Source organism: Pararge aegeria, chromosome 2 (assembly GCF_905163445.1).
Source record: "Pararge aegeria chromosome 2, ilParAegt1.1, whole genome shotgun sequence".
NCBI lineage: Eukaryota > Metazoa > Arthropoda > Insecta > Lepidoptera > Nymphalidae > Pararge > Pararge aegeria.
Window position 1 is genome coordinate 13,902,727 of NC_053181.1, and position 23,816 is coordinate 13,926,542.

General features: G+C 37.1%; 3 protein-coding genes across 7 annotated transcripts in view; 1 reads left to right on the top strand and 2 right to left on the bottom strand.

Moving 5' to 3' along the window:
* LOC120628688 (adenylyl cyclase-associated protein 2) overlaps positions 1 to 9,287 on the top strand; it is a 49,848-nt gene extending 40,561 nt beyond the window's left edge. For 2 of the 4 annotated variants that reach the window (XM_039897278.1, XM_039897270.1), the window contains exons 8-9: positions 5,388 to 5,531; positions 6,793 to 9,283. In XM_039897278.1, the coding sequence (XP_039753212.1) occupies positions 5,388 to 5,531; positions 6,793 to 6,882 (234 nt within the window). In that variant the 3' untranslated portion in view covers positions 6,883 to 9,283. Of the gene's footprint in view, positions 1 to 5,387; positions 5,532 to 6,792 lie in introns of all 4 variants that reach the window. The other 2 variants (XM_039897253.1, XM_039897262.1) reach the window with 2 other exon arrangements.
* LOC120628712 lies at positions 712 to 3,669 on the bottom strand. The gene is made up of 6 exons (XM_039897291.1): positions 3,346 to 3,669; positions 3,138 to 3,263; positions 2,723 to 2,933; positions 2,347 to 2,633; positions 1,571 to 1,834; positions 712 to 941 (listed from the first exon to the last, which is right to left on the bottom strand). Exons 1-6 carry the CDS (start codon positions 3,517 to 3,519, stop codon positions 762 to 764), a joined length of 1,242 nt encoding a protein of 413 aa, XP_039753225.1. The 5' UTR covers positions 3,520 to 3,669; the 3' UTR covers positions 712 to 761.
* A 1,379-nt stretch (positions 9,288 to 10,666) lies between the features above and the next one.
* LOC120634571 overlaps positions 10,667 to 23,816 on the bottom strand; it is a 76,212-nt gene continuing 63,062 nt past the window's right edge. The window contains exons 3-13 of one of the 2 annotated variants that reach the window (XM_039905285.1): positions 19,625 to 19,796; positions 19,108 to 19,342; positions 15,536 to 18,363; positions 15,238 to 15,444; positions 14,988 to 15,155; positions 14,770 to 14,905; positions 14,131 to 14,337; positions 13,214 to 13,348; positions 12,358 to 12,641; positions 11,781 to 11,950; positions 10,667 to 11,148 (exon numbers count right to left, since the gene is read on the bottom strand). In XM_039905285.1, the coding sequence (XP_039761219.1) occupies positions 10,768 to 11,148; positions 11,781 to 11,950; positions 12,358 to 12,641; positions 13,214 to 13,348; positions 14,131 to 14,337; positions 14,770 to 14,905; positions 14,988 to 15,155; positions 15,238 to 15,444; positions 15,536 to 18,363; positions 19,108 to 19,342; positions 19,625 to 19,796 (4,923 nt within the window). In that variant the 3' untranslated portion in view covers positions 10,667 to 10,767. Of the gene's footprint in view, positions 11,149 to 11,780; positions 11,951 to 12,357; positions 12,642 to 13,213; positions 13,382 to 14,130; positions 14,338 to 14,769; positions 14,906 to 14,987; positions 15,156 to 15,237; positions 15,445 to 15,535; positions 18,364 to 19,107; positions 19,343 to 19,624; positions 19,797 to 23,816 lie in introns of both variants that reach the window. The other variant, XM_039905276.1, reaches the window with a different exon arrangement.

Consider the following 23,816-nt stretch of genomic DNA (forward strand, 5'->3'; position numbering starts at 1 on the left):
ACTCGCGGTGTAGCGGTGATAGCTCAGTGGTTAGGACTTTGGATTCAATTTTGGGGGGCCGAGTTCGAATCCAGCACGAACCTCTAACTTTTCTAGGTTATGTGCGTTTTAATAAAAATATCACTTGCTCCAACGGTTAAGAAAAACATCGTGATATAGGTTTCCTGCATGCCTGAAAGTTCTACATAATGTTCTTAAATGCGTGTTGGGACTCTACAACCAATCCGCACTGGGCCGGTAATGGGTTGATATGATGATGCTGATGATGAATATGATATAAAACTGGGTCTGGTCTAGTATTGAATGAATGAATGAATGAATGAATGAATGAATGAATACACTTTTATTGTACACAAATTAAAAGTAAAAATTTAACAAAAAGTATACAATTTGGCGGCCTTATCGCTACATAGCGATCTCTTCCAGGCAACCAAAGGCGTTAAAAACAGCTCAAGAAGAGAGGTAGGTGGTGCATTTAACTGTACTGTGTTGCAAATAAATATGCATAAACCTATATATACAAATATAGTATATACATATAACAAACTTACAATAAAATATATAGATAGTAGTATTGCCCAAACTTATATCAGACTTATTTACAAAAAATAGATACCTACCTACTACGTTAATATTGCATGTATCGTAATAAATAATAATTGATTACGTTGATACGTTGATTGACACGTTTAATTTTGATTTTATCGGGAATCACATAAATAACACATTTTAAAATCCTGTAAACCATGTCGTTTCGTCATTTATTCGGCATCGCTCTGTATTTCCTTGATTTCCATCTGACTACTCGTTTCTTCCGGGACTAGGTACAGTACTCCCGTGCCTTTGTTGAAGTCATGTTGTTCTTCTTGACATTTACTTATTTCGTAGTCCCGAATATCGTAATATTCTCTGGCGACATTCTGTGTTTCACCAGTGAACTCCTGAAATAAATCAATTTTAATTTCACTAAGCGCAGCGTACCCATCTAGAAATTTAATTTATGAATGGTTTGGGACAAACGCAACGTGGAAGGTTCCGGCTGCGTCGCTATTAATTCATGAGAGCCGACGCAAATTTCACATGCACGAAGACATTTACTGAAACAACTCTGAATATGCTTAAATCATCCGTAGTCTATAAACGTCCCACTACTGGGCACAGGTCATCTCTCTCATAGGAGAGACGGTTATAGAGCATAGAACTACCACGCTACTGCAAGCGGGTTGGTGGGCTTTTTTCACAAGTTAATGATAATAACCGAGACCGACAGCTTTACATACTCTCCGAGGCACAAGGGTGGCCACTGCTAATTTCCTAATTCCGGGCTGGTAATGAAAACTCTTTATCACAATACTTAACAATTTTTGGACCGATACAGGATAGTTCCCGGGTTCCAGGACCTTGTGCTCCGTAGTTAAACACCCTAATGACTTTCAAATACCTAATTTGACGTTTCAAAACTGTTTATAAGGTACGCCTACTTGAAATAAATGAATTTTGAATTTAGTTTTTTTTTTTTTTAAATTTTCTAATAATTCGTAAAATACATAGCGAGAAATGTTATACTTACATCGTAGCTGTTGTAAGCATATATGGGCGAGTATTGATTCTGTGTCCAGCTAAGACTGTAGTTATCATGGAAATTGTCGGTGCTGTTGATGAAATCACTATCAGAGTCGGAAGTATTGTATATATTGGGCTTCGAACAATCGCCCATTGCTTCCTGGGACGCCAATTCAACTTGCGGCGAATTATTTACCAATGATAGGTTACTATTTATCACCATGCTTAATGTTTTTTGCCAGTCATCCAAAATTTTCTTGATACTGTCCATCTGAAAATGCATTTTATTGTATTTAAGTAATTTACATGTCATATCAGTGAGTGCCTCGGCAGTGCGCAAATATTTGTACCACACACACTGTAAATTCGATAATGCCCTACATAATCCGTTTATTTATTATCTGTATCAGAATGTAGGGTATGTACATTTAATGATTCGCAGCCTGCCCCAACTAAATTCTCACTGAGTGCTGTCCCATTTTTGTTTCCGCTAAGCTTCGTCCAATATTTGAGAGAACACGTTTAATTTGCTGTGTGAACCGCTGTATCTAATAACATGTTCCTAACGGATCTTACGATTCCGGATCCGGGAAAACTGACTCTGATATGTGGAGCAACAGACTCTTAAAGTGGCGAAAGTTATATGTTGGATTTGTGCCAATATGTAGGAATTATGTCGAGCATTGCTTGCCTATAGTAATTAAGTTATATTTAAGTAAAAGTGCTAGATTTGTCTAGGACAAATAAATAATATAAAATAAAAGAAACTCGCACTATAAAAACCTTTTTTCTCAAAAGTGCCTGTCTATTCGCGCGGCGCAATCGCTTTTGTTTGATAAAGTGCCGTAGATACGCTACTCTATAGACATTAGTCACTTTGACTATCTTCACGTGGCAGTCTTGTTTGCAATCTGCTTCGTCCGCCGAAGAGTAGACACTGTTCTCAGCAGAGACTATCTCGCGCGAAGGATCTCCGCAACTTAGCATTTCCGAATCCAACCCTGGTACTACAACGTGATCGTACTTCAGTTCCTTTAGCAATTCCATTATAAATTTGCTCTCTGTGCTCGCTGGAAGAGATATTGCAAAACAAATTTATATAAACCTTATTTTTTATGCATTAGTTACATTACTAAACAAAGCTGATATCGTTATATACCTTCTTCGTATGCTAAAGTGTTGTTGGGAAAAACATTTTCATCCCACAACGCATTGCCATTAATAGCGTTTCTGAATTCTTTATCATCGGCAATAATCTCTTGAACTCGTGCACGGACCTTGCGAAGATTTTCTGCTTTTCTTCGTAACAACTCTCCGCGCTCTGCAAACTCCGCGTCGCGTACACATAATTTAGTTTGCACTATTTGAATCTGTAGACAATCAGTTTGCTCTATAGCACTTTTGTTACTCAATCATGCTGCAAATTTAGCAAACAGAGTTAGATTTTAAATCAGAACAGCAGAAAAAATTAAACGCGTATAAATCCATTATTAAAAACCAATCTTAGAAACTAGTAATCCATATAAAAATAAACGGTAGGTACTTATGAAGTTACAAAAATATTTGCTAATGACCTGAAGCTGTAACTCTTCATACTCCAATTGCTTTAATTTCATTCTTTCTTGACAACTTGTGTAAATGGTTTTTATAAATCTGTGCATGAAGATTACCGTCGGAATACATTTAACAAGAAATAACACCTGTGTAGAAATGGTAAAGATATCATCGAATTTGAAGTAGTTAAGATTTATCACTCTGTATTTTTAAATTATTAATACGTACAACATTTAAAAAAGTGTAGTGTGTATAAATTGCATAAAACATTTTAATGGCATATTGACAATACGGTATCCCGTAATGATCTAAAACGTACTCCCAGTTCTTTACGAATGTAGACTTAGCGCCATTTGTTATCTCGTTATTCAAGGTAACTTGTTGAATATTTTCTGCGCACATTGTTTAAGTTACAAGCTATAGTACCGATAAAACCTTTAAGAGAATAGCTACAGATACTATTTCTTGTGTGGTACATCGGATTTTTAATTAATAAAAACAGCTCGAAATCTCTGAAAAGAAAATATATCAAATCATGACAGATAATATGTACAGAGACGTTATTCTTTTTAAATTATCCATCAAAGTTCTGCATCTTAAAAAAAGAGGTTGTTTTATTATTTTTTGTCTATTTCTCTCCTACTATAATTTAAGGTGTCCAGGATTATTCTTATAGTTACTTTAGTCAAAATTGCTTTATATTTTCATTTGAGCTTAAAAAGATCAAATGGAAATATACGTTCTTCATTTAACGTTGGAACGGTCACTGATCTTGCGAATTTCTAATTTCATAAGGCTTCTATTATTATGTTAGATTGCAAGTTAAGATTAGGTTTAAGCGCAAATCTTGAGGTTAATCTTAGCGTGTTGACTGAAATTTTGTTATGTAAGTAAACGGAGGTCCGTCTCTGGAATTTAATTAAATATTCTTACAGTTTCTAGAAACTCGGTGAGTTAAAGTTAGCGCAGCATACTTTATTTCAATGACTGTACCCGTATACTGTGCCCGTAGATACATTTCGAATTGTGATTTTTTTTTTTAAGTTAATCCCTTTCAAAAGTAGATTACGGCCATAATAATAGGTGCACTACTTTTTTATTAGTGACATCTGCATCGTCTGCGAAAGGTGCAGAAGTCATTTGTGGGATTGAGTATACGCTTTTATAATATGATTCCTAAGGTAATTTTGGACCTACCAATGCATAAGTTTAAAGAATGTGTTAAAACACATTTATTACAGCGAGGTTATTACACAATTGATTATGATGATGTTTCTTAATGACAAGGTTCCTTGGAAGCATCCGGCTCCGCTTTCATCTCTCACAAGATAAAAAATTTAATGTTAAAATGTAAAATGTAAATTTTTGATGTTGGAAAAGAGCAACTGCTGCTGAGTTTCTTGCCGGCTTCTTCTCGGTAGAATCTGCCTTCCGAACCGGTGGTAGAGTCACTACACACGGACAGACTTGACGTTTCAAAAGTGCTTGTATTAGGCTACTTGAAATAAATGAATTTTGAATTTTGAATTTTTGAATTTTGATATTACCAACTCAGGTACATGGAACTGTGTACGCGGTGTATAGAATAGGATGAATAGAGTTCAGGCGTTGAATAGAGTGCCACAGCAGTGTCTTTTGCATGGCCTAACCTAATTATTTCTTTCGGGTCCAGTGCTCTTCGACTGTATGTGTGTTGATCCATATAAATGGAACTAAAGCAATGAAAAGACGATATTCGCAATGCGGTGCGACGCATATCGTCATTTTTTGCGAGCTATTATATAGTTTGGCGTACGATGGAGGTGTTAAATTATGAAAATTAGGCTTAATTTTCTATACTCAGCGATTCCACCCCATAAAATATCGGTCCTGGCTATTATCATCTCCAAAATCGGATATTCGACGGATTCGACGACCGATTGGCGCAGAGAGCAGTATACCTGCTTTCTGAGTCGAAGACTGTGGGTACAACCTACAATTGAAAGGTGTTTGTGTGATGAACGTTTTTAGTACCTGGGTGGTTAATATATTATAAGTATTTATGTATATTATTCCTAAATTATTTATCAGTTATCTTAGTACACATAACCAAGCTACGCTTACTTTGGGGCTAGAATGGCGACGTGTGTGTATTGTCGTAATTTATTTATTTTTTTAACTATTTGGAGAATCTCAGCTAAAAGTAACTCCCTTCTTTGGTGAGGAGACCTGTGACCAGCAGGGGTGAGTCAAAAAGAGGATGATGATGTTGATGAATGATTTTTATGCAGGTACTAGGCAAGGTGCCCACGGTGTCGATCGATAAGACCGACGGGTGCCAGATCTATCTCTCCAAGGATTCGCTGGATGTGGAGATCGTGTCATCTAAGTCCTCGGAGATGAATGTGCTCGTGCCAAAAGCTAATGGCGACTACGTGAGTAGCATATATCACTTGTTTATATTACTTGCGGCTAATCAAATTACACTATTTTTATTAATAGTGTCCGTTGATTAGTGGAAATGTGATCGATTATCCATATTTTACGTACGTATGTTTGTTTGTTTGTTTGTTTCCTGTTTGATGAAATTTGGCACATTTTAATATGGGTAAAGGATAGCTTTTTTTTTCCGGAGATGCAAATCTATAACCGAACCGTAGTTTGGATAGTAGGTACACTAAAGTAGTCCTAAGGAAACATTAACCTTTTTTAAGATAATCACATTATTGCATTGTCATAAATGACACAGCTCAATCATATTATAATAACAGGTAGCTAAAACCTAATGAAGTATCACACACTGACAGTTTATGCCGCAGTGGTAAGCGCTGTGGTCTTATGAGTGGGTGGTCCGTGGTTCGATTCCCGGCGGGGGCATTTTGGAAATTTATTGTTTTTTTAATTTTCTCGAGTCAGCACGGCTAGCAGGAGCAGTGGGCAGGAGACTATTATATCCCCGAGAAAGGATAAAAAATTATCTTCTCCCACAGCTTTATCAACTCTCACAGCACTGCCGCACCAATGGAATTAATATCCAAATAATATATATGTGTCATGTTAAACGGGTGTAAACTTCTCCTATTCCTTGTTCCCGTGCTTTAGCAGACACGTCAAATATGGGATATATTAGGGGATATAATCGGGGGATATAATTTGTTTCCTGCCTAGCCCAGCTGTTCTCGAAAGCCAGCTCCCTATAGTTAGACATCGCCCTACTGACAAAGGCTATATAGCGATTCGGTACGATCCCGTGTAGAAACCGTAGCGTTTACCGTACCGTATGGATTTAGTATAACTATCATACAGGTTAGCACGCTACATTCCTAGAATGTATCCTAACTTACCATCAAGTTAAGATTGTACAAAAGGGCTAACTTGTAGTGGAATAAAAAAAATTGTGTCACCCTTTGTATATTTCATCATAAAAAAACTATTCAAACGATTTTATTCTTGGCAAGTGACACAAAGCAGTTTATTTTTTCCTTTGTAGTATATTAAGAGCTACTGGCTATTTCAGAGTGTTGATAACAAAATCCTTTAAATAAGATATTAAATAAAACACGTTTTGAACCTACTAAGTTTACAATATCTTTAATGTTTCCATTTAAAAGACCTATGACATTTCAGTACAGCGACAAAATATCGTTCTGTGCGGTTGAAGACGTTCTTTTTGCACACAAAGCAATTTATTTGTAGGCGGAGCATCCCATACCGGAGCAATTCAAGACTGTGCTGAACAAGCCGCCCACTGGCCTGTCCACGACGCCCGTCGAGTGCAAGGGCTAGATCTCGACGACCCTTCATCCTCGGTCGGGAACTCAATATACTTTATTTTATACATTTATATCTAACTTAAAGGTTTTTATCCACTGACCGTGACCTAGAAGTTAAAACTTTATTTTTTTATAAAGGACACTTTTTATGTGAACGTCATTATTTTTGTAGTAAAATAAATAAATACATTTTATTTTTATTTTATTTTATTTTTAAATGTTAAGTTTGTATTCGCAAACTCCTGTGACTGTTTTAGGACTGAAATAAAAAATTATGTGTTTTGAAAATATTTTAAAGTCCATACTTTTAACTTATGCTAAAAGAATGGACTTTAAGAACTTTCAAAACAGGAAAATCCTTTTCAGTTACAAAAAAAAAACCAACAGCCCAAAGCAAACAGTTACTCAGTAATTTGTGTCTAACATTGTATTACTTTTATGAGTCTAAACGGTTATTAAATGGTCTTGTAAAGTGGGCAGAAACCTAGAAGTGTAATAGAACATTTTATAGGAAAATATTTCGTATATTTTGCACCGATTAGATCAATAAGTTCACGAGTCACGAGTATCTCGTCTAAAGATCTATGCACACCAATTTTATTATGATAAATTGTGTAAAAAATAATGCTATAAAGTTCCCGACGCATCAATGATAATCATAAATAATCAGTCTAAATTCCTTCATACGAGTTCTATCATAAATAATAATTTCTTGCTCATTACACTCGATCCTAGAGTTTAAGGTATACATAAATCAATATGACGTAGAAATAACTATCATTCAAGTATTTATTGGCCTTTATGTGAATGTAAAGATGTTCCTTATTCGTGTATTTGATATTTTTTTAGACGTCACATGTGAAATAGCTCGGAGTACCGTTTGGTACGGGGAATTAATATAGCGTAAGATTAGGTGTAAGCGCCCAGGGACCGAATAAGAACACCTTATTTAGTTACATACATTACCGTGTTTATAGCAGGTGTTTAATAAGTACAGTGCTTTAACAGTTTTTAACGTTCTCTTGTATGATTCTAATTGCTATTTAGCCTTTAAAAATACATAATTATAATGATGATCTCTGAGCTTTTATAATTCAATGTTTAACCCTCCAGTTTAACCCTCTCTGAATCATTTATCCAACAAAAAAACAATTATTGCATCTAGCTACTTCTGGACACTAACTTGTTTCATACAGTTGAAGCCTACTTAATACTAAACTGGGATACAACGTAATTGGAAACAAAGGAGACTGTTCAGTTTAATTATATTTTGTGTACTTCATTCGAAGATTTAATTTTGTTGGTACTATAAATTAAAATAATATTAAACAGTATTTTTTATATTTATTTCAAGGCGATGGTAAAGCTTAGTGATATGAAATTCAACATTATTTAAATATAATAATAAAACTTCTTCGTTGATCTAAACATGTAAATGGTCAATATTACATATCACATATAGCTCTTACGGCGTCTGTTTGTCGTTTTGTTGCGTTAAATATTCGGTCCCTCGATGTTAAGGTGTGTGTGTCTCGAAATTATGTCGTAAGTTTGCATTTTCAATGTGGCTATTTGTAACTTAAATAGAGTGATTCTAAAACCCCCGATTCGTCGACCGTGTAAGAGCTTTCTCTAACTTTACTTATTTAAATATTTCCATAATATTTTCGATGAAACGTCTTGTTAACTGAACCACATAGAACTTTATTGTTTTTGTTTGCATCGTAATTTACGATATAAGCGCTTGAAGTTTTTAATCAAAGTCGATAGAAGCGTAAATTTTGCAGCGCAAGTTGTTGGTGTGGGTTTTAATAGAGCCGAGAGTTCGTTTAACATTCTCTTGTAAAACCGCGTTTCATTTAATTGTGTTAATATGAAAATACCCCTTGCGAAATCTGAATAGTAAAAACACACTAGTAGACTGTTTAGGTAGACTACGATAAAAATGTGTTTGCGCTGACTGCTGTAAAGTTCATTTGCGATTTAAAGTTCTAAAAATGGTGTTATGAGCCACTTCATAAGCAAATGTTTAAAAAAAATGTTTGAGCTAGTTACCTGGCTGAAAATAGGCGTCAAAAATTTTTATATCTTCATAATTTACATTTTAACAATTTAACATAAGGATACATTTATAATAATGAGCAGTGTTTATTACCTGATTCATATAAGTATTCCAACAAATATTTGTTTGTGGTATCGCCAATTAGGGTTTCCATCGAAGATTTTATGCGATTGTTCTAAGTGCATATTTTATATTAGGACATTTATAATTTGAATATCGTAATAATTATTAATAATAATTGTATTAATCGAAGTATTGTAATAGGAAAAAAAATATTGTTATTCAGTATCGTTTGTATTTCGTCAAATTGTGACTTCGCTAATAAGAATTGTAATTATTTATTATGCCATTCTTATTTTGGAGATTTTAATTTATTTTGTCTGATTAAAATAATTTTTAAGCGTAGGCGTTTTTTATTTCACCAACCCTTTCCAATTTCGTTCCATGATTTTCAGGTTTAAGTGTTACTTTATCCTATGTTATGTCCTGCCAAGTCGTAGCGCAGACTGGTATTTAGTTGAGAGGTAAATTTTGAGTTTGATGTGATTTGCGAATGGGTGTAGAAGTGTGGGTGCATGAAGAAATATAAAACGGTTGTGAAAAGTAAGTACTTAAGACATTAGCTATTGATGAAAAAATAATATTACATTACATTTATTATTAATAGTGGCGGGGAAGAGTATGTAATAGGATTATACTCCTATAACATAATCTTCAATTATAAATGTGTCAGCTGATTTCTATATATATATAATATATCTATTATTGTTTTTTTTTTAGTGCTTTTTACGAATCAAGTAATATTGTAGTGTAGTGTAGTATAGTGCTCGTAGTTTGCCGGCCGTGTATAACAACAAGCGACTCCGCACAGAACGCACACGGTACCCCTTTACGGCTAGCACTCATTCTGCCTTCCGAGGCTAATAAAGCGGATGTGAAGTCTTTTCTTTTTTGTTTTTCGTTGTACGCCGCGAGGAGGTTTCATTTTGCTGCGAGAGAGGTGAGGACAGAGGTGTTGTAATTAATCATTCTAATATAAAATAATTCTAATAAAAATTAAGTTTTGTAAATAAATAATTAATAAACTTTCTTATCTATGAGAGTGGAAGCCACAAGGTCATGACCTGGCCACATTTAGTAAAAAAAAAGCCAACGCCCGACCGTGATGATGAGAAAAATGTTTTTTTTACAAATATTGATTCTTTTGTACCTACAGAAATATCTAAATAACACTAAAATAAAATATCAGATAGCAAATCTATTATTTGCACAGGTAAAAACTTTGCAAAAAAGGATAATACTTTTAGATCTGTTATTGTAGTCTAGTCTAGAAATTTGCTTACGAGTACAAAGGAGTTAAAATCAATATGTGTACCTAGGTACGTGCCTAATCAGGCGTTGCTTATTGCCAAAGCAATCACTAGCGAGCTATATCTGCCGGCACAATTGGAACTCGATGAGGTTATTATGTTCAATAATAAACGGTTAATATTTTCACGATTTTATTTCAAAACATGGTCTACATCGTCCATTTAAAATTATAATGAAAGGTTCAAACGAAAAAGGTAGTCCATGTATTTAATAAATAATTTATAATAGCCGTACTCAATACAAATTTGGGCTAAAGATATTTAAAAGCTATATGTACAAAGCCCAATTTTAATTATGGCATAGAAAGTATTAAATAAAGAAAATTATAGAAAAGTTCAAAATTCACCTTCGACAATTAAAATATCATTACTTATATCTACTTATATAGTATCAGTCGAAATCGAAGTTAATCTAGCATTACTGGCTTATAATTATAATTATGAAAGCTACGATGATAAATGTAATTTAGTCCGGGTTAAATCTAGTTGAATTCGTAACAAGACCACTGCATTTCCACTCGTCACTACCGTCGGAACATTCTAGAAATCCATTACAAATACTAGATGCAGGTAAACATTCGCCGAGTGGGCACCGGAAGCCTCGACACGCATCGTATGGTTTGTGTATTCTCTTGTTCTCCGCTGCCTCCAAGTCCGTGTAAAAGTCTTCGTTGGATTCCTCATCGGACGACGGTAAGGTGTCGTTATGTTTGGGAGTGTAAGTGTCCATCATACTGTCAATCCATTCAATGTAGTGCGATACTTTCGTGTAAACGCCAGGTCGGTTGGCGCGAGCACAGCCGTACCCGTTACTGGTGACGCCATAAATGTACCATCTGTCTGCCTCCTGGAAATATATTTGCATTGTATTATTAAAAGAAACATATTTTTGTTATAGTACCTACTGCTATTTTAAGAATCAAGCATAATCTGCAATTGCAATGTAATGACACCTGGTGGTATGGATGGATGATGCAGTGCAAAACAGCGTATACTTGGTTGTTTAAGAGCGTAAGAGGCAATGTAGTTTAAAACCTACAATAAAGGTTCTAACTGTTGCAAATGGGTAACAATAATGGTTGTGCTCCAAACCAGGTTCGCGGCGCCAAATTGATATTGACGCGTACACAACATTTCTAGTTTATTGCTACTAAGATGATCCTAACAGCGCCACCATCTTCGACTGCATAATCCTTTGATATCAGGTGAGATTCCAGTTAAGGGCTACCTTGTAGTGCATACTATGTTTATAAACGCGAAAGTATGTTTGTTTGTTTCTCTTTGCTTTACGCCCTAACTAAGCAAAACACCAACTTGATTTTTGGCATAGAGTTAGTTGAATGAACGGACATTACCTAACAAAGGCTTTTTTTTATCCCAGTGAAACCAATGGTTCCCATGAGATTTTTAATTAACGCGGATGAAGAAGCTGGCAACAGCTATAAATAAATAATAATATGGTGTGGAGGTGTTTCTCACTTGACACATCAGCGGTCCACCAGAGTCTCCGAGGCAGGCGTCTCGACCTCCGCGCTCGTACCCTGCGCAGAACATGTCGTCGGTGACGCGGTACAGGGGTAACAGTCTCGTGCGTCTACGGCATTCCGCTGTTGATATCACCGGCAACTCCACTTCTTGTAATGTATCCGCTGTAACACGAAATTTTCAAATGAATGCTATATCCCATGTTTCTCCTCATTAAAAAGAGAGTTAAAGGATGAGATCTGTAGAGCTGACTTTAACTATGAAACCAGGGGGGCAGATCGAACTTTTTATTCCTGCATGGGCAGAAGACATTTTTCTCCCCGCGACAAGGATTCTATTATTTTATCTTCTCTCACAGCTTTATCAGCTCTGAGAAATGGCGCACATATGCAACAAACTATAAACGAGGGTAAACTATTTATTCATTTTCCCTGCCACCTGCCAGGTGGACATATTAACTTTATCTGAGGGGATATATTTTTTGTTTCCTGCCTGTGAAAGGACAGGGGGACAGATAGGAATAATCCTTACGAGCCCACCAAAACTTTATAATACGAAAATAAGAACTCACGGAACACCCGTTCATGTTCATATAGCTGTCCCCAACCGACGACCGTGCAATGATGTCCGGCGGGCGGTTGTGCGCGCAGTGGCGGCAGACAGGCCGGCCGCAGACGAGCGTGCAACGGCAGGGGTTCCACGCGCAGCAACGCGATGTCGTTTCTGAAGCCGCGCGGTGCGTATCGCGGGTGCAAAACGATTTGACGCACACGCGTTATCCGCTCCCATGGCCCTCTTGGCCACGCGCCACGGCGCAGAGCTCCAAGACGCGCAACCCAGTGAGCTTCTGTGGCTCTGAAAATAATTGAATACCGACCTTTAGACTTATCTAAGTATGTATGTCGGAGTGCAATAACTCATTTACTGAGTTTTCCAACAAGTTGCCAACTCGTCTTCAAACAAAACGCATACTTTGATTGTGGGAGTTGTCATCTTAGCAATTGTTGGAAAATATAGTGAACCGGTAAGAAAGCTGATTGATTACAAGAGATAAATATAAGTAGGTAGATCCCTTTCTAGATTCTCTTCTATATAAACTTATCTTCTATGGCAAACCTCAAATACAGAGTTTGTTGTGAGCTTCTTTTTAGATAAGGACCTATTGCATATCTAAAATTTTAATTAAAAGAGGTTTTTTAGGAAATTGAATAAATATTTTTTTATTTGGTTTCGATATAAATCAAATTCTTAGCAATCTTTATCTAAATATCTATAACTTTTATTTCATAGGTAGATAGATATTTTATTTTGTACAAAAAATTGTAAAGCTACAACAAAAGCTACTAAGCACTGAATTAAGCCGGCTGATTAATATTTTTGTTATCACTATCCCGCATTGTTCCCTCTAAAAAAATAGAAAAACTCACTCGTAAAAGCAGTGGCTAGCAGACAGCAGCCATTGCGTCGCGATTAGCGTAGCGCCGCACTGGAAGTCGCCGTCGCGGTACAGCGCCGCCTGCCATGGCCACGCGCCTGCCGCCGCTCCGCCGCCGCCCACCACCCTGCCCCACCGCACGCGCTCGTGAGTTACTGCCCTAACCAACACCAATAGGGCTAGCATGCGCGCCACGAAAGAGTTATCTCTACCCATACCTCGTCTATCTCAATGCAAAATATATGAGTAAGGGCAGAGATAATTCGCCCGCGGTGCTAGCCCTACAAGCCTGGTTTTCTTCTCACGCGGACCGACAGAGATGACGGTCAGCGCGGTATTCACGCACGTCACGTAGTCAAGCTCCGACAAGCGTCAGCTTCATCCAGTACCGGATTAATTTTATGTACCCTGAACAATCCACGCCTGGGCCCCCCCCCCCTTATCCACTAATAACCTTACATAGTTACACTACTGGTTTATCATGCGCAGTCTCACCAACCAGTAACATAGCAACCTGCAAAAGGGTGGCATTTCAACGGTTAGTTCAATACCTACTCACTGACCTATCGGCGCCGACGATAAACTTGAGAAGAAAATCAGCCCTACACCGTTTCAAACAGAACGTACCTCGCCATCACTGATTGTACCTATCATATCCTAAGGGTTATATAGATTACATTATGTAAAGACAAGAGAGCGACCAGTGTAAAACGTAGCTTTAAGCTTTGAAACAATAGAAGTTTTAATATAATCTTTGCTTACTTTACTAGGATAACAAACCAGCATAGCTTCAAGTACTTACGAGTCAAAATTATCATCATCCAGTTTTATTTTTAAATGACGACGGTTCTAATGGCTACAGCACACTCTTGTAAGTTTATGTAAAAAAAACATGCCTAAGGAAAATACCTTGGTTGCTGAGCATCAGCGTGCGGTCGTATACCACAATCCAAGTCTTTGCAGCGAATCCTCAATGCTCGGTGGCGGGCACACGATGAGCGACGGAAAGTAAGACGTGTGTCAGCTGCCCGCGCGTGAGCATTGTGCGACACTTCCCAGTAGCCCATCGTACTCACTTTCCGACCTTCACGCGCCTCACGCACCCAAGGTGAATCGCTGGAAACATTAAGATCGTGTTTAATATGAAGCTCTAGCTCTAGTTATCAGGAAATTCATAGATAGGATATATTCGGGATAACTAGAACTGGACAGATTGAGATTATTACCACGGATTCACACTCCACAAGATACTATGAGGGAGACTTGAATAAATTACTGAGGACCGCACCTTCGATACACCTCTGTTTTTTGTCAGAAACCAAAAGAAACGAGGCGATGCTTAGCGGTAAACTGAACAAATGTAATGTGGAAGAGTATATTCCTCATAGCCTCACGTTTCGACCAAGCAGAGTGTAGATCCATACTAAGATTTTTCTTCCAAATAGGCTTATGTAGCTTAACTTAATAATATCAAACGTTTGCAAGGACGATAAGTATGAGATAAGTCATATTGTGCGTTGACAGACTAGGGAATAAATGGGAACTTACTGGAAAGTCATAGCTCGACACACAGCCCTCCCTAAATCAGGTAGTTTAAGAGTGCTGTGCGCTTGCGCAACTACGTCATTGAAGCTTTCTACACACAACCTGCCCCACACGCCACGTTTTCGCACCATTACAAAACCTGTAAGAAGCGTATACTTTTAAATAAACCCACGTATTTTACTATTAGCTATTCAGACCAGAGTTAATTTTTATTCAAATACCTTCTTCATTATAAGGAATCACTTCGTTGTCTTCTATATTATCGCCCAAAGCAACACAGCTTTTTTCATCATCGCCCAGGGGACAATCAGGCGTCCCGTCGCAGACTTTGGTCATTTCTACGCATTGCCTAGCATTTGCACACACAAATTGACCTTCAGCACACCAGTCTAAAAATTTTTTGAACTTAAATCTGTACTTTAATCGTGAAATGAACACTGATTACAGGGGAAATTTAACTAAAGTACTTACCACACTTAATTTCGTCAGAGTAGTCCCAACAGTCAACGAAACCATCACATATTTTTGATTGCGAAAACTCAGCACGTAGATAATCTGCGCAGGAGCATGCGAGCTCATCATCTCCTCCCGGACAGTCCAGTAATTTATTACAACGTGATGTCATGGGAATACATGCACCACTAGCACATAAAAATGATGTGGAGTTGTTACAGTCATCTGGTAATAGATATAGATTAATAGGTAGCATTAAATAAAATTATTGCAAATTAGGGACTTGCATGTGTAATATATTCGAAAAAAGGCTTACCAATAACCACCTTGGTGTCTTTGATTTCTTTTTCTTTCTTAGGTTTCGTGTACTTAGTCGTTTCTGGCTTACTGTATATTTTATCTGGTACGTCGAAACTATTTTCCTCTTGTTTCGGAGATTGTGCCTTATTATATGTTTTGGTTAATATTTTAAATCCTGCTTGATTCAAAGTATAACTTGATGGAATTGCTTTAGTCGAAATGACGCCTGCCGGGGCTCGAAATGGCTCGAAACTATTATTACTATAATCCGAGATGGTAGCTAGACTAGCCAGCTGTTTTAATTTATCTACAGTCAAAGTACTCGTTTGATTAGCAGGTATTTCTAATATTACATCAGGCTCCAATGCTAGCTCATATGCAGGTAGATCTTTTGTTTTGTCCGCCTGTTTACTGCTAACGCTTCCAGTAACATGGTACGAAACTCGATATGTACCTTCTGGAATATGTGATTTATTTGATATCTTGAAGTTACGATCAACAGATGAGTAATCCTCATTTGACTTAGGCAGCCTATTACCACTAGATGGGCTGTATACAGGTCCTTCTACAGCACTGAAGGGGATTTTTAAATTTTCACCAACATTCACTGGCCTAATATATTTTGTTTCATCGTCATGATTTAAACTTTCAGCAATATTTGCTGGTCTACGATATTTGGTTCCATCATCATCAATGTTAGTAGCGGTTGTTACGATTTCTGAAGCCTCTGGTATAATTTCCGTTAAATTATATATTATTTCATCAATGTTTTCGTTTATACTGAATTTTTCAGAATTCATTTTGGTACTTGTAAAACTCCTTTTACTTTCTTTATTCATTTGTGATTCAAATTTTGGTCTTGGTCGGAGGGGCCGATTTACTCCTAAATTAGACTTTGCTGGCATTAACGTTATTATTCTAGCGGTTGTAATTTCAAGTTCTTCATCGGAAACTACTTCGACTGATCCAGTCATTTCATTACGAGTTTGACGATATTCGTCTTCTGTATTCTTTGATGTCATATTTGGCTTCAAAGTAGTACGTTCTGTAGAAATTTCTGTATGCTTCTCTGTCGTATTTTGTGAATATCGCTTAATTATATCTGTTAAATTTCGCAGTATGGAAGACTTGCTAGGGAATTTTGGAGTTGTCTTTGGAGAGGTAGCATCATTTTGTGTGATTATAGCTTGTAAAGTATCGTTATAGTATTTCTGTGGAGAAACTCTATGCAATGTACCATTATTACTTGTTGAAGTATTCACAAGTTCCCAAGTATGATGTGGTAGGCCAGTTGCTGGTATAATTGACACCTTATTGTTTGGGCGCTTTGTAGTGTTTTCTCTCTTATTCTCTTGTTCACTTGTCTTATTTTTAACTGGTAGTCTTGTGGAAATCTCTATCATAGGAACACTTGAAGTGGTAGTTACTTTTACACTTTCTGTTGTAGTACTTAGCTGTGACGATTTTTTTACAGATGATGTATTATGCTTCTTTACTATCGAAGCACCATCTATAGATACTTCTTCCGTACTATTATCAAGTTGATCAAATTGTAGTACATTAATGGTCACAGATGTTTTCTTATCTTTTGGAGGCCTTTCAAAAGGCTTACCATCGTTGTCATCTGTTTTAGAAACTGTTTCTGGTATAACCTCCACTGCACCACTAATTTTATCCACAGGTAATGGGTGTGCTTTGGGATAACTAGAACCTAGAGTTTCCATATTTTTTACGGGTGGTGCATAAGTAGGAACTGTAAAACTTGTGTATACTGGACTAGGGATATATACATCAGCAGCTAAATGAGGGTCTATATTAAAAAGCCCTCCAGGTCGACGAGTACTTTTCTCTCTATTTTTTGCAGGTGTTGGGGAGCTTAGCATACTTTCTAATAAGGATACATCTTCAACTACTTCGGCCACTCCTATTCTATCTTCTGCACCTTGTTCGACATTTTCTTCATCAGGTAATACCGGTTGTTCACTCGATGTTTCGTAGTATGGCCTTGTTATAGGTCTCCACGGTTCATTGTCCATTACATGAGGAACTGTAAACAGCGTATCGATTTTTGGTAAATCTTTATCGTGGTTTTCGTTAGTAAGAAGATCAAATAAAATTTGAGATACGTTTTTCGTTGTTGTGCCTATATTTGTAGTTGATGTCACTGTAGGTTTAGTTGCAAAGCTACTTCTAACAGTTGTAGGTGTGGTAATAACAGTTTTGCGGGTAGTTGTACCTTTTTCTTTATTATTGGTCGTATCAGTCTTTGGTTTTATATTTAATATAGATTTTATAGTAAGTGGTCGACTTTTCTGTGTTGTTGTGGAAGTTTTTCTAGTACTTGTCGTTCTAACTGTTGATAATTTAGTGATAGGAGGTTTAGTGGTTGTAGTTCTTACAGTCGTAATTTGCTTGTGATTATTTTTTTCTTCAATCCGGGTTGGATTCAAGTTATGTTTATTTTCTGTTATATCTGCTTCTGTTTTAGTTATTTGAAAGGAACCTTGTAAAACTGGTATATTATCAGTGTCAATATCAGGTTCATCTGAATCGTCTTTTTTCATAGGTCTATTTGGTTTAACTGTAGTTTTGCGGACTACACCTATTCTACTTTCTAAAGTTTTGTCTTTTGCATTTTGAGAACTTGAAATTTTGGCGTTATTGGTTGCCATACTTTCATTTAAAGCTTCCTTTACATATTGTTCTGAGTGGTAAGTATGTTCTAAGTCCCTTTTTATCACAATACTAGTCGTATCTATCTTAATTTGTCCGAACGCTGGATGCTTTGATATCAAGTCCTGAATTAGTGTATTTTTTAAAGTTTCTTCTATATTTGTTACGGAACTGTAAATATAAAAAAAATACATTTCAAGTATTCTTATTAATAATCCCAATTAAATATTTATCTAAGTAATTTTTAATCTATACTAATAATAGTTTTAAATCAACGTACGATAAAATGTAGAGCTTCTGTAGAGTTCTTATTGATCTACCTAAGAGGATTTAAAAAAAAAATGAAATTCTAGTAAAGATTGATTCTATGGCTTTAATATCTAAACTGCGAACAAAATGTACTTTAGGACATATCTTTTAGACAGGGTGTTGAGTTTAATGTCACTATCTTAGAATACGATTAGAGTCTAATAAGGTTATTTTCGGGTTTTAGATTACCGTGAACTTGTGAGTACAAATTATCGGGGATATTAATGTTCATGTTTTCAAAGGTTCTGGGAGACTGTTTGTTAATAGCGTTTTAGTCCCGCTTCATTTCTGTCAGTAAGTCTGTATGTCCAAGTTTTTCGGGATAATCTTCGAAACAGCTGAAACTATTACAGCGATACTTTCTGTAACTATAAGAAAAAAAATCTGCTGCACGAAACGACCTCAATTGATTGAATTGATACTACCACTGTCATACCGCATCTCTGACTGTCGGTAGGTATTGCATGAGAGGGCACTCTAAAAAAAAATGAAAACAAAATGGCCGCGGATTATGTTACCTAAACCAAAAGCTGGGTACTCCCATGAGAGAATGCTTGAGGAGCTTTGTGTCAGTCGACGTAAAAAAGTCATCGTTTATAAAATTACCTGGGTATTTTTCGCCTATCCAAATACAATTTGAAGTTAACATCTAAACGTCGTTCTCCAAAGCCTGTGACGAGAGCTCCTGCGAAGGCTTGTCGAAGGGGGGAAGGCCCAGCGAAGGCTTGCCGTAGCGCCGCTCCATAGCGGCGAGCTCGCTCCCTCCACGCCGGGCTGTCGGGTGCTCCGCCGTACACGTCCCCTCGCGTCACTCGAAACGTTCCCTCGAACGTCATTATTGCTGTAAGCGTTGAATAAAGAACATAAAGGATCCTCATTTAGCCATTATTTATGAAGGGCATTATGTCCAAAAACCGCGAAAACCGCCCCGCGCACGTCTCACCGGCGGGATGTTGCTAGAAATCCTGCAGGAACCCTTTATTTCCCCACAACCAAATGTATCCTATGGACGACGAGGATACATTGTCTACTACTATCGTTGGTGAGCTAAAGTACTGATCAATAAGTCTACAAATACTATTATTAGATGCAGAAAGTATGAGCATATAATATTATAACTTACGTTCACCGTTATCTGGTCGTAACGCTCCCATATAAAAGGCGAGCGCAGCAACCGCGAGAACAGCAACAGCAGCCAGCAACGCTCCGCCCACCAGCGCAGCGGAGCAGAGGCTGCTGCTACGTCCGCTACTCGGTGCGCGCGAGTAACCCCCGCCGGCAAACCGATATTCGCTCTGAAAACAAAAAAAAAATTCTAAGCTAATTATTTGGAGTAGAGACTTTGGGACCGTGAGGTCCGGAGGCAAGAGTCTACCGGTGATCCTAGAGCGGGCAGTTACCTTGGCCAACGAATTAGTTTGGCCATCCAGAGGGGCAATGCTGCCAGCATCTTAGGAACTGTGCCTCGCTGCGGTGGTTTCGAGGACGTTTTAGATTTTATTTAGTTTTAAATAGTTTATTTAAGGTTATATTTATATTTAAAAGAAACAATATTACTATAATAAAAAATCTAACATTTGTATTGTAAATTATAACTTTTGGTGGACGGTTGTAAAGGACACCTCAGTGGTCCTTTTAGTTTTTAATAATGTTTAATTGAAGAGTAAAACCTATTTTGAAATTGTAAATGGCTGGTAAAGCTTCTTTTGAAATGTGGAAGCCACATTGGTCTTGTCATAAAGAAAAGGAAAAAGAATATTGAGGTTTATTTGTTTATTCGAAGCTAATTGTTATAGCTAAATAATGACAGTAAATTAAAATAACTACAAACATAAATAACCTACGTACTATTATAGTTAGTATAATCATCATCATCATATCAACCCATTACCGGGCACGGGTCTCTTCCTACAATGTGAAGGTAATAAGGCCGTAGTCCCACGCTGGCCCAGTGCGGATGCACTCCACCCACCTTTGAGAACTTTATCAAGAACTCTCAAGCATGCAGGTTTAGTCACGATGTTTACCTTCACTGTTGAAGCAAAGAAGTCCTACCCACTGGGCTATCACGATTTCTCCCTTACTATAATATTTACAAAAATCTGCCAAGCTATAAGTAATTTCTGTGAAAAGTAAGACCGATTTTCTGTTGAACAAAACCGAACTTATCACGATCGCAAAGATTTTAATATTGTCGGCGCTATAGGAAGTCAATTTACCAATGTCAGATTAACTTTATCATTTTAAAATAGTTATAGAATAGAATGGAATAGAAAAACTTTATTGCGACACAACACATTAGGAAAAATACAAGGAAGACAGTAATAGTACTTAGTGCTAGGGTGCAAAGGCGGCCTTATCACTAAAAGTAATTGAACCTCCCATAAATCCATTACCAGCCACGGCACGTGACTTCTTTCAGATTGCGAATGGTTAAGGACGTAGTCCACCAGTCGGCCCTAAAGTGGCCGACTAGACTTCACACGCCTTTCAGAAAATTATAGAGGGTTCTCGGGTATTCATTCTCACTTTTGACTTCAATTTGTAAAAAAAACTAGTCCTGTTATGGAAGAAGTACCAAGTTCCAGAACTTCCAGAACTTCCAACTGTACGCAAAAAAACGATTATAGAAACAGCCCATTGAGTATTAACATCATGGCATATTAAAAAGTTTATCCTAACTGAATTACTACTGATTATATAGAAATAAAGTGTTGTTAAAATATTGTATATCTAAATAATTTTAATAAAAGCATATTGAATCAGTAAGCGACCTTTGAAAAAAATGAGTAGCGACAACCGATACAGTTGTAAAATAAAATAAATTGCAAATTTATGTTAATACATCGTCTCTCGCACTCCATTTATGTCCTTTATTATTAGGTTGTATAACAAAAAAGCTGATTTATATAATAACGTGTAGAGACTTAGGATTAATTAATAGATAAATTAATAACAACAGCCTACGCGAATTACTATCGTTTTCTATAATCATTAATCATTCATTCGTTACGGTTTTTACAAGACTTCATAAATGGCTCTGTTCGTATTTATTTTTAGTTCAAATATGTTATCCATTTGTGAACCACTGGCCTGCCACTGCCATACCTATTTAACTAGAGTGATAAACCAACGTACTACAAACATCCGGTGATAATCAACGTAGGTACCATTGAAATTCCTTCAACTGCCTTTGAGGTAAATGCTCTAGTGTGTTCGTCTTATGCAGTGCCGGATTAACCACGTAGCATGAGTAGCAATTGCTACGGGCCCCGCGCGAAAGGGGGCCCTGCATATTGAATGCCGCTGATCTCTGCCTGACTGACAGCCACGCACACGCACACACACACGCACACGCGCACAGCAACGCCTATAGAAATTAACTACACTATTAATTACCCACAAAATTGTAACCTATAGATAGCGAATACTTATTGTATTTAGGAACCCATAGCAGATCAAGGGCTCTTTTAAAGATTTTGCTGCGGGCCTCGTAGCAAAATCTTTATCCTTTAATCAGGCACTGGTCTAAGGATTCCCGGCTCAGGCCTTTAAATTCAGCAGTGTAATGTGATAGTCCACAGGTTCCCAACCTTATTAAGCCAGCGCGACGACGCACTTACAAGTCAAGAAATTTGTCAAGGCGCCCGCCGCGCCCTAACCTAGATAGCTAATATATATAGGTACTTATTAGTTAAAGCTCTTCAAACATTGCAGAAACTGGAAAGTTCTAATCGCCTCTGGACCCTTAAATATCCATTATTGTCCCACTCACACGTCCTCCTCTCTCATGCAGTGGCATGCATATAGGGTATGCACTAACATGGCTGATGATATAAAATTTAATAGAGTTATAATTAGAGTCATAAAAACTTATGGGTAGGCTCTTTTTACTCATGAATGCCTTAAGTTTTTTCTAATTCTTACTCGAGATTTTTTCCATTTTATATCATCTGCTCACTAAGTGTACCCTGTGAATACCCTGTATGCACGCCACTGCTCTCGTGGTAAAGGACACACACAACAAAGCAGTAAAACTTATTTCACGTAAGTTATATATTCAAAGAACAGGTACTTTATCAAGTTATAGCGCGGACATATTTTAGAAGATAATTTAGGAGGTTCGTAGTAAATCTTGAAACGCTTAAATTTGGCCTCGTCAAATACCGGCGTCGAAAATTGCCTGAGTTTCGCTCGGTCATTACCGTGCCAGGCCGATGGGAACAAGAATAGCGTACCCGTGTCGCTACGCTCTGGGAATCGCCGACGGTGGGCCATCCATTGTGGTATTTCCCTAACCACTCATCATGTCTGTCGTTTAATGCCGTTTATCATCAAAACTAGAGAGGTACGTTATCGCAATTCTGTACATATATCATTATAAAACCGAAAGGTCACTGACTAAACACTGAAATATTAAGGGATTATATAAGGTTTTATCAGAAATAAACAGGGTTTCTGAATTAAATATGACACAAACAGACGGGCAGATATTTCCATCCATACCCTCGCAATTGGGTAAAAATAAAAAGAAAAGAACAGTCGGTTCGGACAGACATACTTAACTTAATTAGCGAATTAGGTACATAAAGAGTGAAGCCGATTTGACGTGCTTGCAATACTTTTGCATTCCTATAGTTTTTGGTAGAGCACCGTAACATAATAAGAACAAGGCCAGAATTACGATGAGACAAATATTTGGGGCTGTTTGGTTTTTATTTGGAATAATTACACGATGTCCATTAGAGACGTTTAGCGTTTTTGTGGGAACAGGATAATGCACAAGAGAGGATACCTTCACGTCAGAGGTAACAAAGTAACAGAGGAGGTGCTCATTAGTTCTTGTTTTCAGATTTATGAAAATTATAAGTACCATCTCTGAGAAATAATATAGTGTTCAGGATTTTTAACTTGGCCAGGCACGAAAAGGAGGCATGTGGAAAAGGCAGGGAAATTGTGTCACTATTATGATACTGAAAAAAAAACGCCTACTTGCGTATGTATAATTAATAACTGGGTCAACAATTAGCCTTTATTGGTAAATGTGAAAAATCAATATTTATGTTTCCATAACATCTTTAACAGAAATCGTGATAATCTCTACTAATATTTAATTTTACAAAATCAATTGTTTTACTCGCAAATCTGTATAATAGATATTTTGTGTACACAGCTCATCATCATCATCATAATAGTCATCATCATTTTAAATTCTTTATCAGCCCACTACAGAGCACGGGTCTCCTCCCATAATACCGGTCTAGGTCGTAGTCTAGCACGCTAAATTAGTGCAAACCTGTACTTCATATTATTTT

Coding starts and splice junctions, on each gene's coding strand:
- LOC120628712 (XM_039897291.1), bottom strand. CDS start 3,519: ATGTGCGCAGAAAATATTCAACAAGTTACCTTGAATAACGAGATAACA. Junction 2,934..3,137: donor ATGAAGAGTTACAGCTTCAG/GTCATTAGCAAA, acceptor GATTGTCTACAG/ATTCAAATAGTGCAAACTAA. Junction 1,835..2,346: donor AGGCACTTTTGAGAAAAAAG/GTTTTTATAGTG, acceptor ATGCATTTTCAG/ATGGACAGTATCAAGAAAAT.